This window comes from Pogonomyrmex barbatus, unplaced genomic scaffold (assembly GCF_055798465.1).
Source record: "Pogonomyrmex barbatus isolate J1 unplaced genomic scaffold, ASM5579846v1 scaffold15, whole genome shotgun sequence".
NCBI lineage: Eukaryota > Metazoa > Arthropoda > Insecta > Hymenoptera > Formicidae > Pogonomyrmex > Pogonomyrmex barbatus.
In genome coordinates, this window is record NW_028297111.1 from 7,357,555 (window position 1) to 7,376,285 (window position 18,731).

The window sequence follows — 18,731 nt, forward strand, 5'->3', positions numbered from 1 at the left end:
TTATGTTTTGTACAATTTCATTAGAATTTGAAAGTTGTTTTTTGCACCCGCTATATTGAACTTATTAATTTTCGTCTTTCCATTTTATTTTCATATTCAGCCATCTCAAAATAATTAAATTCTTTTCTCATAAATCAGATTAAAGAGAATTTTTCTTCGTGTATAATCAGATCAACAAATTGTAAATATCGATTTTGGACAAATCAAATATTTTTATAAAAAAAAAAAGGATCTTTCAGGTTTTGATGAATTAAGCCGAGATTTGCATCAGAAGCCTTGGAACGAAGATGTTAAAAGCGAAGGAAATATGAGGAAACCGAACAATTTTTTATTAACAAAACTGGTTTAGGTCATTAAAAACCAGACTTAAAACCTGGGCCAGACTTTGCTATAACTCTGATAGATGGCAATCTTATGAGTATTATAAAAAATTAGTAGGCAGAGCTTGAGAGAGAATGAAAGAATATCCAAAAGAAACAGAAAATTGGAAAACTGGCATTTCTATTGGAACGATTCGAGGCACTTCAATTCAGAATCTTTGAACAGAAAAACTGGAAATGCAGGAATTATAAATATATTTTTAAATACTCGGTTGTAACATTTCGAGGTAATTACCATGATGATAAAGTTCCGTCAACGTGCCACATCTCAACTGTAAAAGCATGCCCAAATGATCATGGTCCAAGGTTCCGCAACTGCCCCTCCTTAATTCCTGTCGTCTTTTCTCGAGATCGGGTGCCATCAGGTGGCCCTAAGAATCTCTTCGTGGCCACGTCGTTCTCTCTTGTGTTGTCGAAGAAAAACTCGCTTAGAAATCACTTGCTCAACAAACTAAAACTCCTCGAGTTCAAGACAGATTTTAAAATTCCGAATCGTTCAAAGTCTTCTTACGATCTATCGTTTCAAATAAATGGTCCATCTGTTGTCATGTGTCACTTTGACTTTTGACAAATCATATCACTCTTAATATTGTCCTAAGCTCTACAAAACTCGTCCCATCTCTCGTTTTTCAAGCACAATTCGTCCATCGTAGCCGCATGACAATTCGACACAGCCCACCAGAAACTAATGAAATTTCTAAGATGTTCATCATCAGTAAGTCATCTTTTCGAATTCGTCAAGTCCTAAGGGCCGAAGACCGTGTATTCTGACGCGAGATATTAATTTCATATCGATTAACGCGCTTCTACAACGTAACTACAAACTTCAAAATGTAAAAGCGTCGTGACGAGATCGTCTGCCAGATCAAGCGATGCGGAAACGGCGACGCGATGCGAAGAAACGAGGAGAGATCGAGGAAGAGAGGAATGAATCACAAAGCGAAAAAGCGCGGCGCGCATCGCGCGCAGACTAACACCACACCGTTCGCTCGAGATCAGCATGACCTGGGCGCACGAGTAAATACCCCCCCTCCTCCCCCCCCACCCCCGCAACGCGGCGTACGTCGGCGTCGTCGGCGGCGCAGCGATGGCGCGCCGACGAAGGTGACCAATCAACAGGCGTTAATTACTCCTCGAGTTATATTGGCGAAGGCGCTCGCATTCGATTGAGTGTATCGATACTTTCCTTTCCTCGCTTCGACGCGAGACGTTCCTTTGCAGGAAGGACGTGCGATAAGGTTCAATTTCAATACGGCATTCACATTTATTATCGTGCTCGGAATGACCACGATAACAATTGACTCCTGAAAAATTTTTCCGTAATTACTCCCGCTCGAGGCGTAATGGACACAGAAAATTGTCCCAAGCAAGATTACACAATTATAATTTCAGCGCCACAAAAAGTTACGTAAACAAAAAACAAAAAAAAAAAAAAAAAAACAGAATCACATAAAATAAATCTCCAAGAGAGAAATATCCCCCGGCGGAAACGCGAATCTCCTCCCTTCTTCAAAACAAAGGCGCCAAAATTTTGTTGCGCAATATGTTGCGGTAACGGTTCTCTCTGGTTATAGACGTGACGTGTGTCTTCAAAGGACGATTGGACACGAATGCAGAGCGCGCGCGGGGCTTCGTCCTTCACGGGACACGCGAAGTCCGCAACGACGAGGACGCAAAAATCTCGATCCTCATCCGAATCTTCGCGGGCCGTGAGGGAATTCTGTTCCGTCACGGCGCACGGCGATTAGATAATCGAGACGAGCGTGATCGATTAACAAACGCGCGCGCGCGCGCGCGCACACGCGCGTGCGCTCCGACGCGTCACGATCCCTGGCGTCGATCGTGTGACGTCAAAGGTCGATTATAAGTTTACAATCCGCAGATCATTTACGACCCGCGTAGCGACTTAATGCGAGATACATCGCGATAGCGCGGTTATCAATCCATTGGGTAATCTATTCTACATGCTATTTATACGTGAAACTATAATTCCGCAGTTTTCAGCGGTAGATTTCTCTTCCTTTCCTCGCCCGTTCCACTTCCCTCCGCGCGTGGATCGCACAACACGAATGTACAAGGGGGAAAAAAAAAATCCGCCGCTTTTCGAGATAACATCGGGGACTCGAAGGAGAAAGGATACTCCCGTAAATATCGGGTTAAAAAAGCTTTTTCTTTCTTTTTTCTTCTTCTTTAATACGAATAAAGCGCTGGAAAGTGAACGTAACGTTGAAAACTTTCGTTCTACGTTGTAAAAACGTAAAGTAATTGCCATTGATAAAAGAAAAAAAAAAACCGGACACTCTGTGTGTATAATTTAGCGTGATGGTTACACAATAAAATAATGATTCCGGTAAATCGACGTCTCTAAGGCGTTACGTAATGATGGAAAAATTGTGTATGGTGTGCGGTCGTTTTGAACCCCACGAGATTACAATACATTAGTCACAAATAAACCATAGATCAGCGATGCCGCAAAAAAGGAGGGGGAGAGGAGAGGGAGAGGAGGGGAGGGGGGAGGAATTCCCCGCAAATCCAGTTTCGCACATACACAATTTCACATCTGCCGATCAAATTTGGTATCAATCTCGCAATCCGGTGAGCACCGGTTTTGCGATATACCAGTTTAATATCGACGCCATCTAAACGTTGCTTTTTTTCCCCCCGGAGTTTTTTTTTCACTTTTCTATAATGATCGGAACGCCGACTCTCGCGATCGGAATTCGCTCGTCATGAAGCACCGCGGCGAATATCCGTGATCTGCGCAGCGCGGAGGCTCGCACGAACACTGGCGCGCCATGCCAAGCGTGTATGTTTATTATTATTTATCGTTATTGTTATCTCGGGCGTCGCGGGAACCCGAGACACCAATCTAAAAAGCATGAGAATGCGAGAAACATTTATTTCTCCGTCGCAATTAACGTCTCACCTGCTTTGTTATCTATCCAGAAAATTATCAGCCTTCCTCTTAAGGGAGGCGAAATGGCAACCAAATGGTGTTCAGATTCTATTATATTCCATTTTTTTTTTTTTTTTCAATTAAAACATTGTTTTGTATAGTTAAAACAGCATTATTTTCTGTACAAATTAAACATTATTTTATAGAACAATTTTTTGCAACATTTACAATAATGTTTCATAGAATGTTTTTTTAATAATTGAAATAAAATATTGTTTTGTTAAACAATGTCATTCTTTAGTCTTTTCACCATATTTATTCGTTTTTTTTTTTTTCAAACAGAAATTAATTAAGTTATGTGAAACAATCGATGTGATAGGCTTGTATGGAAAAAGAGGAGAAAGAAGAGACCAATATTTCCATTAAAGAGAAAGACCTATTGATTAAATTTTCTATATGTACGTTTTGTGTGATATATTTGATTTATATATCCTGCTTGTTGTTGCTTTGCCTGTGTTATATGTGGGATCATATGTTAGTCACATGCATTGCCAATATACACTCATTAAATTAGTTCGCCATAATGTTATATTAAAACTGCTAGCGTTATTAAAACAGCAGAATCTAATCTAATGTGATATAGGATTACGTTAGGTCAGGGTTAATCAAACTGCTAACACGACTTGATATAATTTAACGCAAGTTGAATTAGATCAAGTAAATTGCATGTGAAATTTAAAACAATTGTAGATTTCATAAAAAAGAAAAAAAAATTTTAATTATGTGTGCGTAGACGCGCGCATGCGCATGTGTGATTTTTCAAAGATTCTCCTTTCTAAAAAGAGCATCGATACTCGCATCTCTCGAAATTTTCTCGAAGTTTATTGTTTACGTTTTTCCGCGATGCCGATTGGTTCTTTCGCTGCCCTAACTTCGTGAATAGCTGTCATTGTATCTCACAGAGGATCGTTTTGACAATTGTGTTTCAAGAAATTAAAAATATTATAGTGTAACAATAGTATAATAATATTATGTTAATTTTTGCTCTTGTATTTAAGAAGATAAATAGCGCGCGCGCAGCGCGCGTTTATAATGTCTAATTATATAAATATGATATGAATGTTTGTACATACATACGTATGTTCTCTAACCTTTATATTGTACAAATAGTACATTGTAACACTATATATATATATATATATATATATATATATATAATATACAGGGTGAGTTTACTTTGTGTATCTCATTTTTGGACCAGCTCCATAAACAATAGTCTAATGATGGCATTTTGTAACACTTTAATTGTAATGAGGCTATAACTTGAAAACAAATAAACAAATAAAAATCGGATAACAACATATGAGTTTTTTTACATTATTTTTATGTGTACAATATACTCCTGGAGTTTAATGCGTTCCTCCCGACTCATCCTGTATATATACATATATACATATTATATATATATATATATATATATATATATATATATCATAAACAGAATAAAGCAAATCAGCCTTCAGCTGTAACCTCATCTATTGCGTATTGATACTTTTCACTATTCATATTGTTCTTTATATCAGCTGTTGTTATTATTATCGTATTAAATATCAAAATATTACGTGGATGCGTATACCAAGCTGTAGAAATAGCTCTCATACCTGAAATAGGCAAAACTTGTTCGTTTTCTATTCGCCAAGCGATATTTGAATTCACTACATATGTAAATCTCACACCGTGAGTCTATTATTCAGATCTACCAAGATCAACCTTACAGATATAAACGTTTCATTCAACTGCCTTATAATCTTTCCTAAAGTATGAATAATTCGAGTTTATCCCTCTCCCCATCCCGCGTCTCCCTCGTTTCCTCCGAAACGTTTCTTCCGTCGTTCTTCGCACGGCAAGCCAGCGAATGCAATAAAGTCCAATGTGCGCAAGACGATCGCGCGCTCAACGACATGTTTGTTGCTCGTCGTTTCCTCCCCTCCTCCGCACACCTCCTCCCTCCCGCTCCCGCACTTTACACGCGCCTACCGCGCGTTCAATTATTCGCTACACATATACACACGTATGCACACGTGTACGCGAGGAGGCACCCACGAAGGAGGGACCGCTTCATGCTTACTGATAGCGCGGTAAACGTCTGTAAGCCAGTCCCATTAGTCACGCTAGACGATTACCGGTCGTCTCGATGATGATGGGTCACATGGAAAACCTATGACGAGTTTTTTTTTTTTTTTTGCGAAAAATCGATCACGAACGAGCGTGTTTCCCCAGATGTTCGTTACTATACGTCATATGTTGGATACGATTTATATAAAATTTGCTTTTAATTAAAGAGAGAGAGAGAGAGAGAGAGACTATTTTTACAATACTATATAAATACCATCGCATCTATATTCTATATCTTCGATAATGGTATCGTGGACGTCGTATCGTAAATTAGGCTGATTAAATTTCAATAGCGGTTATCAAGCATCATCGTGTATGTTGATAATAACGCCGAGATGATATCCTGATGAAATAATCGTACCTGAGTTTTCGAGTTAGATTCAACGAAGTATCAACGCTTGATGGCATTGATACTTCGATGCTATCGGAATAACGGTCGGCGCCTCCCCCCCCCCCTCCCCCCACCCGCCATCGTTCATAGTGCCCGTGCGTGCATGAACGTTGCCGGCGATTCTAGCACGGCTCGTTGAACGTGAATCTCGTCTCTACCACTGGACGATGACCCGTCTTGCTTATTTATCGTCGCGCTTTTACGGCTTAATTGTTATTCGGTGCTTGCACTATGAGACGTTTCGTCACATACACGCATACACACAGAGATACGCGGGAGCACGCGCTATATGGCACTCGCTATATCGAATCAATCGATAATACATATCTGGATAATAAATATTTTATGTCATGCAAATTTACTTCATATTACATTGTAAATTTATCTATTTATGCGCATATCTCTATTTATATGTTTTAAAAAGAAATATCTAAACTTGAAAATGTATCCTTTCATTTAGATGAAATATTTTTTTTTCTTTTTTTTTTTTTTTTGTGACGATTAGAAATATCTGCGATATAACAGTCATCGACAAAATTATTTCAAATCATCACTACGAATTCATCAGATAGTGACAAACAAATTCAAAAAGATGATACTGATATTCATGAGATCGCAAATTAATTAATTAATATGCATAATAGATTTATTAAATATAATCGATTTTATATTATAAATATATACTTCGCAGAGAGGCAAAGAGGTTCTGTAGATACTTCAAAATTTTACTATAACTTGACTCAGCGAGAGTTCCAATCCAATTGATTCAATTTGATAAAAAAAAAAACCTTGTTTCAATTAATTGTTACGACAACGTTTCTGCTACATCATGTAAGACTATGGAATTATCGAAACTACGTATCTGCGTGCGATTGAACGAAGAAAATATGCGAAAGAAGAAGGGGAAAGGGAGAGTGAGGTCTTATTTCACGACGACCATGAGAGTGAGATGAATACTGAATAGAGACGCATTTTTGTGAAGTGGACTCTGGCCTTATCTCTAGGTAGACGGCCTGCTATCATTGCGGTTCTCATAGAATGACTAATAACACGACACAAACGTGAACAGAGAATTCAGAACTTTTTTTCGATTCCCTGCAGAATTCTCGAAGTATTTGGAGTTTCATTGAAACGTTCAAAGAATCCTTCCAGCACTGTAAAAATCAAGCAAAAATGTGAAAAACAATCATCAGAGGATCATGATCGATAAGTCTTGAAGACTTTTAAAAATCTTTGAGGATCTTTCAGAATGTATTCTGAAAACTTTCAGATGTCCTCAGAAGCCCAAAAGTCTCTGAGAATTTTTTGAGGAAAGAACTCTACAATCGTTGAAATTTATTGAGAAATCCTAACCAATTTTGAAGACTCACAAAATATCAAGTTTGAAAACTTAAAGATATTTGAGGAATATAATTTAAAAGCTTTATGAAAATATATTTATTGCATCTGTAATTCTGAGTTTTTTAAATATCTTTGAGTGATCTAAAAATCTCCGAAATTATTCGAAGATCTTTGAGGATTTCTAAAAATATTAATTTGAGCATCACTGCCACGCTCAAAGCCTATCTCACATTACGCGAACACGTGTGTCATGGATTTCTCAAATCATTCGTCGATTAGCCCAGCCAGCTGCTCAGTCATCTGAGCATCGCTGGTTTATAAATCGAGTTTGTCAGTTCGCTGGCCTCAAAAACCAAGGCTAAACTTTAAATATCGGTCAACCAATTAAGCGGTCAGTATTTAAATAAAAAATATTCTCACATAATTCGATAAGATTCAGTTCGCATATAAGGTCAAATTATGATAGTTGGTGATTATCGTCTTGGATAAATCTACATGACATGTAAATTCAGAAAAACCTGAATTTAAAAAAAAAAAAAAAAAAAAAAGTATAAAAAAACTCGTATTGCATTTCGCTATCGTCAATTTTCAGATTGCGCATACCAAGATGCTGAGGTAATAATGTTGCGAAATAACTCGCGAAAATTCATTTAAACGCAAATATTTTTTTCTCCTTTAAAAGTAATAAATAAGTATAATTCGCCGGATATTTTCTTTTAAAAAGCATCCATTAATTTATTCACATAATTATAGAATATAATAAGTTTGTTTTGTATATTTATAATGTAAAACATTTTGTCGGTCTATATGTTTATATATTTGTTACATATATTGACTGAAATGATGTTCTTTCATTATTTATCCGGTTGTTGTTATAATCACATGCTCCAGTAATCAAATTGTTAAATGCTCATTCCAAAAAGTAGGGAAGTCTAGATTTGATTTCTGACCGTGATGATAGCGCAATAAGACATGTTTCATAGATTTTAATTACTATCTTTTAATAAGGCATTATAGGAATTTAATTTTGATTTTGGCTAGCTATATTGCAAGCTCATTGAAAAATAACAAACATATTTGATGGTAGAAACAAAGCCTATTAAATTTATGTATTTAATTTCGAAAAATAATTATTAGCAGTCCAAAAGCCACCCATAATCGAATAAGCCCATTTTGTACATTTCTAGTGTACGTTTTCTCTCGGGTCTATGGATATTTATATGTTTAATAATTCCAAAATTATTCCGATCCCATCAATATTTAATTTGTGATGATTAGTTTTTCGATACGTAGTTTTGATGTCTTATCCTTCATTATATATTCAAATGCCGCGTCTGAATTACGATATCATTTCCGCGATATCGAATGTAACAATAAATTCGCAAGTATTTGATGCGACGATTTTATTGGCTATCCTAACTTGAGATAAATGAACACGCTCAACTAGCATTCGCGATGAAGTTAGCAAACGACTAAGAGACGACTATCGATAGTCGCGCGCACATACTCGGTACCTTTACGGCCGTATCTCGAATATCGATACTTCTAGATATCACTCGCCGCAACGTTCATGTCGTTTCTCGAAAGATAAAACAGTGATAAGTCGAGCATAATGTATATCGTAGATAGAATGAAAATCCTAGAAAGGAGAGAGAAAGAAAAAAAAAATTTAACGCAGCTGCCTGTTGCCATTCAAATGCTTTGAATGGAGATCGCGTAAGAGCAGATGTGGTCTCATTTCAAGAAAGTAGACGCGAGCACAGTATCTAGTGCAATTTGTGTGTTGCCAAGAACATCAAGTCCTCTGGCAACACGTCCAACAGGATGAAACACTTGAGCATGCACAGTAGCAGCGCCACGGACAAGGACGATATAAGTCCAAGGAATTGAAATTGTCCATGAAGAGGAAAAGGTCTATTGATCACACAAATTGTAAATACTAATAACAATGCATTTTCCTCTTATGCCGTACATATTTAACGATAAACTTTATATAAAAGTTTCCTCTTATGTTGCAGTCACTGGCTGAAGAGAAACAACGCTGACAACACTGAGACTTCACACGCTGGAGCTGGAACAAGTTATGAAACTGAAGTTGAGATACACATACTTTATTATTAATCGATCAATTTTATTCTTTTGTGAATATGTTGAATTATATTTTACTACTCTCTTGTATTGTAATAGGAAAAAAATCACTTTACATCACCTTTAGATGTAACTTTTGAAAAAAGTTCTGGTGATAAGATTATATTCTTACGTCAACAATAAATTATAAAAGGATATAATCAACACACACAAACACGCGCACGTTGATTACATCTTTTTATAATTATTTATATTTTTGTAATTGATATATATATATATATATATATATATATATATATGAATTATAAAAATAATTGAAAATGTTTTATTTCTTCTATAAAATTTTTTATATAAGTGTATTATTTAATAAGTATTTAAGTAATATTATATATTTCAGAAGATGATGATTATCAAGATAAATATTTTTTTCTTTTTTATGCCAAATTGATTTTAATATCATCCAATGTAAAGAATTCAAGCACTTAATGAATGAAATGACTTTTTACAAAATTCAATATATTTGATAATAAAAATGCGATAAACAGAAAGCTAGATAAAAAATACACAGATTCCCTCAGATTTTGAAATAAAAGGTGAATGAAACTTTGCGTGTGACTATCACTGTAGACATATAACCTGGAACAATGTTATCCAGAAATTTCTTGAGAGTCATTTCATAGCCAATAGAACTAGAAAAATAGAATCTATAAATCATGATTGTGTCAAATTATTTGAACATTATGAATTTTATTGGAATTGTACTCCTGAACAGTCCAGTAGAATGGTGCTTCTATATGAACAAAAAGTTGCAGCGATTGTCTAATATGATTGACTAATGAGTCTCATATAATTCATATTATTACAAATTCAAAACAAAAACGTAGTCTACTTTTCTCATTATTATTATTATTATTAACTTGGCCGTAGAAGACTCTATAAAAAATTGTGAAAGTTTTAACGATCTCATTAACAAAGTTAGATCTAACGTGAAAAGCAACATCAATGTAAATAACAATCTACATGTCAAACCGACCGAAGTAGAGAAGGTCCCGTTAGCACGATTGCCCACATTCACTCACATCGGTTAGTGTTTAGGAATTTTCCAGTGAATCGCCAATCAGAAAATTTTATATTTAATTGGCCAATCAGCGATCGTATGCAATCGAATACCACTTCCAGGATATACCAGAAGATAAAATGAAGAAAATTATATTAGATGGAACAGTACAGTTTATGGTAGAACGATTCATCGTTATGGAGTATGGCGTTATGGAGTATGATCAATGAAATTCTATTTGCAAAACCTAAGAATCTTGCGATGCCAATCATCAATGATTAATTGATAATTGCGTGGAAAGAAATATTGGATCTGTTAAAAACCACTGGAATTCAGAAATGCCTAGTTATTAGGATTATATTATATAATAATGAAAACAATGTCGCTTCTATTGCGCCATGATCGAGTGATCAGAATGTTGTACAGATGATGGAATTATCGATAAAGTTGAAAGAAATTTGACGGAATTAGAGAAATTTGGCCAAATAGAATTTATCAAATCGATTTCTATTATGATTTTGCTAGATCCTCGTTTCAAGACTGTACACTTTCGCAAATGCGCAAGCTCTAAATGTCATTGACCTGTTGCGCGGTATGATAAATAAATGGTCTAACACAAGTTCACCCCCCCCCCCCCCATGAGTCTGACACCAAATAGGAAACTAAGTATGATCTTTTACATAAATTTCTACGAATTAAAAAAAAAAAAAAAAAAAAAGAAGAAGAGAGATAGCTCTCTGACGAGTTATCTTTGTATCTGGTCAGTCCACTAGTTTGCTTGAAAGACAATCCTTTAGAGAAATGAGAATATAACGATGCTCTTACTATGCTCTTGCTATAACAGCAATGAAAATACTTATCGTGGCTATATCGATTCCAATAGACAGATTGTAAAATCAAAAATAGAAATTGGAATGTCCAATCAAAGAATAATTTGGATAGAAAACAATTGAACAAAACATTATTTTTAAATTAAATCAAGATTGGTTTCACTAAGTCACTGACATTTAATTTCGTTATTAATAATAACGAAAATTTTAAATCGAGAGCAATTGACTTTTCGCAAAGACGACATTTTATATGTATTTCATTAAAAAATAATAATTCATTGTAATCATTCGTTGTAAGTCATCTATTTTTATATTAAACAAACTATTTTATTAACAGTATTTTCTTTTATTGTTATACATACAGATTGTCTTAATTTGTTCCAAGTAAGAACACCCATTTCTATTTTAATAGAAATCTGTAGAATAGACATCTGTAGTTGGATCAATACTTTCGAAATATTGGTATTAATAAAAAGTCTGGAACAACACACATACAACACATAGACACACCATATGCAACACAACACAAAATTATTCATACAAATATGGACGTGATAAATTTAATGATAAACTTGCGCGCGCATCCCCCTCCACCTCCCCCCCCCACACACACACACAAACTGAAAATAATAATGTTACATAATAATAAATAATATTACTTTTTCATTTTACATTTTATATATATAAAACATTATTATTTTCAGTTTTTAATTACAACAATTATTCAAAATGTCCCTCATTTGACTCGATGTCATGCACGGAGACGTCGAGTCATGAACATTGCTACTCTTTCAAAGATTCCGGGGTGATGGCGAATGGTTTCACAAGCAGCAAAGATAATAGTCAAATAGGTCAGATAAATGGACGAGTTAGACAAGGATCGACAGGCAATCGCTTCAATTGTAAATAGTGAACTGCACTCATAAACATTCGTTTGAGCTGTATCTCAGTGGATTTTTGATGTACGTTGATATAAACTTTTTTTCATATTTCGATATGAAAAGCTTGCCCCCGAAGTTTTCTCTTTTATAATATTTTAATTATCTTTGTGTGTGTGTGTGTGTGTGTGTGTGTGTGTGTGTGTGTGTGTGTGAACGCACGGATTTGTTTTTGGTAAAAATATTCAACGTCATCGATACTTCCTTCATGCATGACGCAAACGTAAGTGTTTGAATTGGGCATCCTTATTCGGCTTCTGCGATGCTTTGCAACTCGCAGATGCCGCTCGAGATCGTTTGAAGAAGCAAATTACTAAGACCCTGCAGATTGGCGGTGATTGAGTCTACATTGCAAAGACCTTGGAGACGTTTAACGCGCCGGCATCGCGTCGTTTGTGCGTTCTGCAAAAAGCCTCTCTCGCCATTCGATTAGTGCATCTCTTTACGCGCATCATATTTAAAGTTCTCGAAGGGTCTTCAGATTTCTTATCTTTATATAATTAAATCCTAATATATATATATATATATATATATATATATATATATTTATTTATTTATATATTTTATGTTTTATTTTTACTTTTATATTTAAAAAGGTACCCTCATATATTCAATCTTGCAAAAAAGTCAGTATTTAAAAAGAAGTTACTTTTTATCTTTTAATATTACACAATATACTTATTTTTCACATCCTAATTATTTAAATATTTAAAATATCTTTACTTTAACAACTTAATGATAATTTGCTCGATTGGCTGATTTATTTAATTATTTAAAAATGTAATGTAAAAAATACATAATTACATATTATACACAGAATAAATAGAGATTTCGAGGAATCGCGAATATTATTTACTATCGATACAATAAAGAGAAAAGCGACAGTTCAAATATATTCTCTAAGCAGAGGTTTCATATGTAATGATTTTTTGACGAAAACTGTGTAAGAATCAAAGATGTGTTTTCTGAAATCGGTAACTTCACTGCTTTTAATTCCAAGTTTCCGAGACAAAATGCATAATGATTTACGATCGCTCGTTAAATGGTGCTCGCTCGCATTTACGGTGATATTAAACAACGTCGGGTAAATCACAGATCGAGATAACGCTAATGCTAGTTTCGGGCGCTTAAAAAAAAAATCATTGCCCGACGTCTAAGTATCCGTATTATCGAAAACTAAAACGCGCAAATTTATTTCACGCATCGCGCCTCGAACTCTGAGTTCGAGATTAAATATCGCGGTCACGTGACGAAGGACTCGGTTAATGTTGAAGCCGGAAGCGAGTTGATTTTTCGCATACAAAGGATCGCAAAGGATCAACGTAAAGATATATTCACATCATGAGATCTTTCATATTCACACTCACTTTCGAAGAGTATCTCCATTTCTCTCTCTCTCTCTCAGACGACCGAATATAAATTGCATTTTTAGGCAAGACACTATTTTTTTAATATTACACACGTTGCCTGGTGTACGAGAAACAAGAATACGAAGAATTAGATTAGCAACAAAACGTATAGAATTGTAATAGAAGTTTATCCTGAAGTGGGCCTCAAACCAGTCTCTAATTCTACGAAACCGTAACGAATGACTTTTATCACTCTCAGATCTCTTACTCTGTGCGCGTTTCTATCTTCAAGTTCTCGATTTAATTAAATATTAATCGAAACATCGGAACGATAGTTTCTCAGAGCGTTGTATCTTTAAGTAACCGAAACCAACAATTTTCTTGCATTTTGAAAATCTTTAAATTCGCATGTCTAATTCCAAGTGCAGAAAGTGTAACATAATTCAGCTGCAAGCAACAGATCTAATGTGTCCGCGCGATGTGTCTCCTTCTGATCTAATAATATCAATTTATAAATTATGCATTCCAGACGACATATTAGTGCCTTTATTATAAAATACTCGTTTTATAACTGAAAAATCGCTTTATCGCAACACTCTACTTTTGCTATTTTTCTACATGCCGTTGAGTAATGTTTACATTATTTTTGCTCGCTTATTATATATTTCGTGTGAAACACAGGCAATATTCGAGAGAGCAAAATAAAAATGTTAACAAACATTTTTCCACTGCGACGTTTGCCTTTTTTTTTTTTTTTTTTTTCTTTTAGCTTCCGAGATCCAATTCGAAGAAATCCAACAATGTTGTCCACAATGTTCGGAGCTAACTACTAACGAGATGTAGATATATAGAAAAAGGTGCCAGATGATGTAACTGAACTATCCTGTTATGACGATCCGCGCAACGCGCGATTCAATTACATGCACGTGATTCCCTGCGTGTTTCTCCCTCGTTCGTTATCACGTTACGAATCGTCCTTACTCCCCTCGTCCGCCCTCCCGCCGCTCTATTCTTATCGCGGTGCGCCAGGAATGCGTTTTCACGACATGACGCGACGCGACGCGACGCGACGCGACGCGACGCATCTTTGGATGACGTTTCGTGGGCCGCGAGCCCCGCCGAAATGCCTCTCCGAGGATATTTTTAACGGACTGTTATTAACGAACCGCCGATTGCATCGTCCCGTTGCGACGGTTCCGCCCACCGGGAGTCGCCACCGGGTGCGAGAAAAATCTGCCCAACTCTCCTTTTTAATATGTTATATTTTTTTTAATATCGCATGCCGATATCGGCATTTGAACTAAGGTCCGATTTATTTTGGATTCGATGGATCAGTGCCCACTTTCTACCAACATAAATACTAACTTTAATTTCGGTTTAATTTTTTTTTTTGTATACTCTTCTAATTCTTAAAATTAAAAAAAAAAGATTAAAAAAGCAAGTTAAAATTCAACGTTAATCTGTTAATCATCGCAAAAAAATCTATTCGTCAGGTAAATCGAAATCTCTACAGTACGTACTGGAGCGTTAAAAGAATTATCAATTTTTTTTTTTTTGTTATATAATACCCAGGAAAAAAAGATTAAATCGGAAATTAATCAAATTGTTTTTGCTTTTTTTACATTGCAATTCCGTTGTGGATAAATTAATCATGGCATTCTCATCGCAACAGCCCAGTGGCGAAAGTTCCGCGCGATCGCGTCCCGATAAAGTTTTCCACCGATGCGACGCCGATCTCACGCGCCAACGACGCAGCACTTGGACCGCCGCGCGTTTTTCCCTTAATCACGCTCCATAATAATAAACAAACGCGAGTCAAGCCGATTACGGCCGAAACGGCCGACGCGACGTCGCGTGTCGCGCGGCTCGCCAATCGGCGAGGAGAATGAATCCGGGAAGAGCGATCGGGACTATCGTTCTCTCATCGCTATGCCGCAACATAAGAATGACCGAATCTTGAGTGAATTCGCAAAGTCCACGGTTTGTATTCCACAGAAGAGGCACGACGCGCAATGTTTTTTTTTTTCTTTTGTTAACGGCTCGCGTCTTCCCTCGGCTTTAAAAATGCGGCAGATATGTCCGAGTGTTGCGGAAAATATATTTCTGTCACGTTCGGCGGCAGTCGTAGCAGTTTTACGCTTCTCATGCAGATTTGAATTTTGCGCTTGCGTCCGAGACAGATCCCTGATTTATCGCGCGGCCGCTGTTGTGCATCGCTCCAGCTGTGTGTTTATATATACGTGGTCGATATCGCGGGGAGCAGGAGACCGTCGAAGGATGGACGAGAGGCGCGCGGGCGGGATGTCGGGATGCACGGTGGGGAGAACGGGTAGGCCGAAGAGCCGAGAGTGAGAGAGCGAGGGAAAGACGGAGAGAGAAAGAGCAGAAGAGAGATGAGGAATGCGCGCGGCGATCTCGCGGGTTTTGTGCGTAGCGATCACGAGAGATTGCACTTACCGGCCGCGGATGTGGCACCGTTTTTCCCATGATGCCTGCGGTTCTTCTTCGCCGTCGCAGTCCGGCCTTTCAGCAACATCGTACACGCACTTGCACGCGATCGTTTCCGACGGCGGTGCGTCCGCTACGCATTATTATGTGGCCGCGTGGCAGCCATATTTGCTTGCTTTCCGCTGCTCGACTGTGGAGCCCCGCACCGCGATCGCGCTGCCCGCCCGACGGCTCGGTTCGGCTCGGCTCGGCCTTTGGCTCGCTGCCATGCCACCGCTGCGCGCGCTGACGTCACGTGGCCAATCTCGCTCGCGCGCGCGCACACACGCCACGTGCCAGGACCGTCGCGCGTTATGCGCGTGCCCGCCAGAGATCGTCACGTGACTCATGCGGACCTGTCGTATTACGTCGTTTTCAGAATTGTGGACTTTGAAATTTCCTTACTTCTTTCGTGTCAGAGATTACATAGATAAGAAACTTAATTTTATTTGAAACTAGATTTTTTTTAGTATTTCTTCGATGAATCAAGAAAAATAATTTACAAACAAATCTCGATTTTTTTTTTTTTTTTTAATATTTTCGTTTCTTTCTCTTCGTTTACTAAATAAAAAAGATTATTGAAAAAAGTTGGATATTTTAAGAAGGTCACATATGATTATTATTTATATTATTGTAGTATATAATTATAGATTAAACAATCGCAGTGCATTTTATTACGATTTTATTACGATTAAATTTATCCGTTTTCGGGGAAGATAATATTGGTAAATTGTTGAAGTTTTTGTCAGAGGAGAAGAGTGACTTCAGAGATAATAACACAATAACAAAAGACGTTCCTGGTGCGTGTAGGTATGGCCTTTTACTTTACACACAATCAGGTTCTTGTTTGACACATACTATCTCGAACAGAAATCGAAAGAAGTATATATTAAAGGCAGCCAATGCGAAACGCGATTAATATATCGCGGCACAATAATTTTATCTCTGCGCTGAATTATATATATGTATATATATATATATATGTATAATTTATAAATATATGTATAATATAAATATATATATTTATATATACAAATATATAAATATATCGATGTATATATATGAATATATATAAACATGTATATATATATATATAAATATATTAATATATCTCGTGTTCTTCGCATTCTCTTCATCACGAGAGATCACGATATCAAAGCCAATACACGATGTGTGGACCAAAAGTCATTTCTCTGAAAAATTATAAATTCGCAACGTTATGATATACAGAAGTACATCTTTATTAGATAATTTATATATAGATATATATATATATATATATATATATATATATATCGAAAATAATCACTAGTAATAGAAAATTACTAAAATTAATAAAATAATTTTGTATGTGCGATAAAATTGCAAAGATACTTGATTTATTAAAAAATTTACGGATTATAAATTTTCATGTTTTCATAATTTATTCTCACTTTTTCACATAAAAGAAGCTTAAAGCTTTAATTTGTTTTTAGATTGGCGACTATTGGCCCACACTGCACATGCGTTATCGCACAAAAATTTATATATACTTATACAGAGTGTCCCTGAGAAAGGTACATTTTCCCAATACAGGAAGTTCAATTTCGGAACGAATTGCTGATACCGTTACCCGCTTTCTGTGGACCACCCAGTATATGTTATAACGCAAGTCGAGGGGAACGCGTCGCGCCTATAATCATTAGACGAAGATACAAATTTCCAAAGAATTACGAGATGCAAAAATAGACATTACCCACCACTCGTCGCGATACGGCAAGATAAATTTCTCTTCGACTCTCCTGAAAGTACGCCGGAAATTTCTCGTCGCTCACCCTTTCACTATCTTTTCTCTCTCTCTCTCTCTCTTTCTCTCTCTCTCCCTCCTTTCACCCGACACTTCTACTTAATTAATATTTGTGCAATTAGGCGTTCCGTGAGGCTTCCCTAGGCTTGGAAAAAAAGCTCGCGTGCTTAGCCCCCGATCAGCTGAATCGTTAATCGAATCAATTATTTTTTTTAAATGTAATCGTAATGTAAAATGTCAGTAATTACTGAATATTAGAGTTCATTAATTTTATTTTATGTGGAATAAGAAGCAGAATCGTTCGAAAAATATGCAGCACATTATTCCACACAATTAAATTTCTGAAAAAAGAAGAGAGATTGATCAAATTGATTTAACCGATTAATAAGATTGCCTATTGAAATTTAAGAACCATTTATATACAAGTATTATTCAAAGAACGTTTCTCAAATCCTTTTTGAACACTTTATAGTTTTTACAGAAACGGAAAAATCAGAGCTAAATGCGCGCTGATAATCAGATACTCCCAAGAGTATAATAAGAGATTGGGAAAAGACAAAATTCCTACGTGAATTATTATAAAGACTAATGAAACATATACAACGTAGGAAATATAAGTGCAATAAAAAAAAAAAAAAAAAATAGTAACTCAATTTAATTATCTATTGCGATAATCGATTACTTTTCACAGAATCTTGGATCCAAAAATCTTCGACTCCTAGATTCTGAAAATATTGTAAAAACGAAAATTTTCATATAATTATCTAAGTAAGTTACTTAAACTTGGAAACTGCTGATCCGGATTATGAGATGCAAGTTGATGAATACCACGATTACAGTTGTGATCTGTTCTATTTCTTGAAGCTGCAGCGCTTGAAGCACTGTGACCAAGACTTAAGTTCTCCAAGCTTCTTTTCATTCTATTTATCTTTTTTTTTTTTTAATATCTAAAAAGTGTTTTAGATATTCGGAAAACTTTTGCATTCTCTCACTGTGTTGATCTCTAGGATTCT

At 36.2% G+C, this 18,731-nt stretch overlaps 1 protein-coding gene across 2 annotated transcripts in view; it reads right to left on the minus strand.

Annotated features, from left to right (window-relative positions):
• The window catches only part of NFAT (nuclear factor of activated T cells 3), a 38,939-nt gene extending 20,345 nt beyond the window's left edge, over positions 1-18,594 (minus strand). Inside the window, exon 1 of one of the 2 annotated variants that reach the window (XM_011649572.3) lies at positions 15,903-18,594. In XM_011649572.3, the coding sequence (XP_011647874.2) occupies positions 15,903-15,981 (79 nt within the window). In that variant the 5' untranslated portion in view covers positions 15,982-18,594. Of the gene's footprint in view, positions 1-615; positions 1,384-15,902 lie in introns of those variants that run through there. The other variant, XM_011649571.3, reaches the window with a different exon arrangement.
• Between the last annotated feature and the right edge of the window lie 137 nt (positions 18,595-18,731).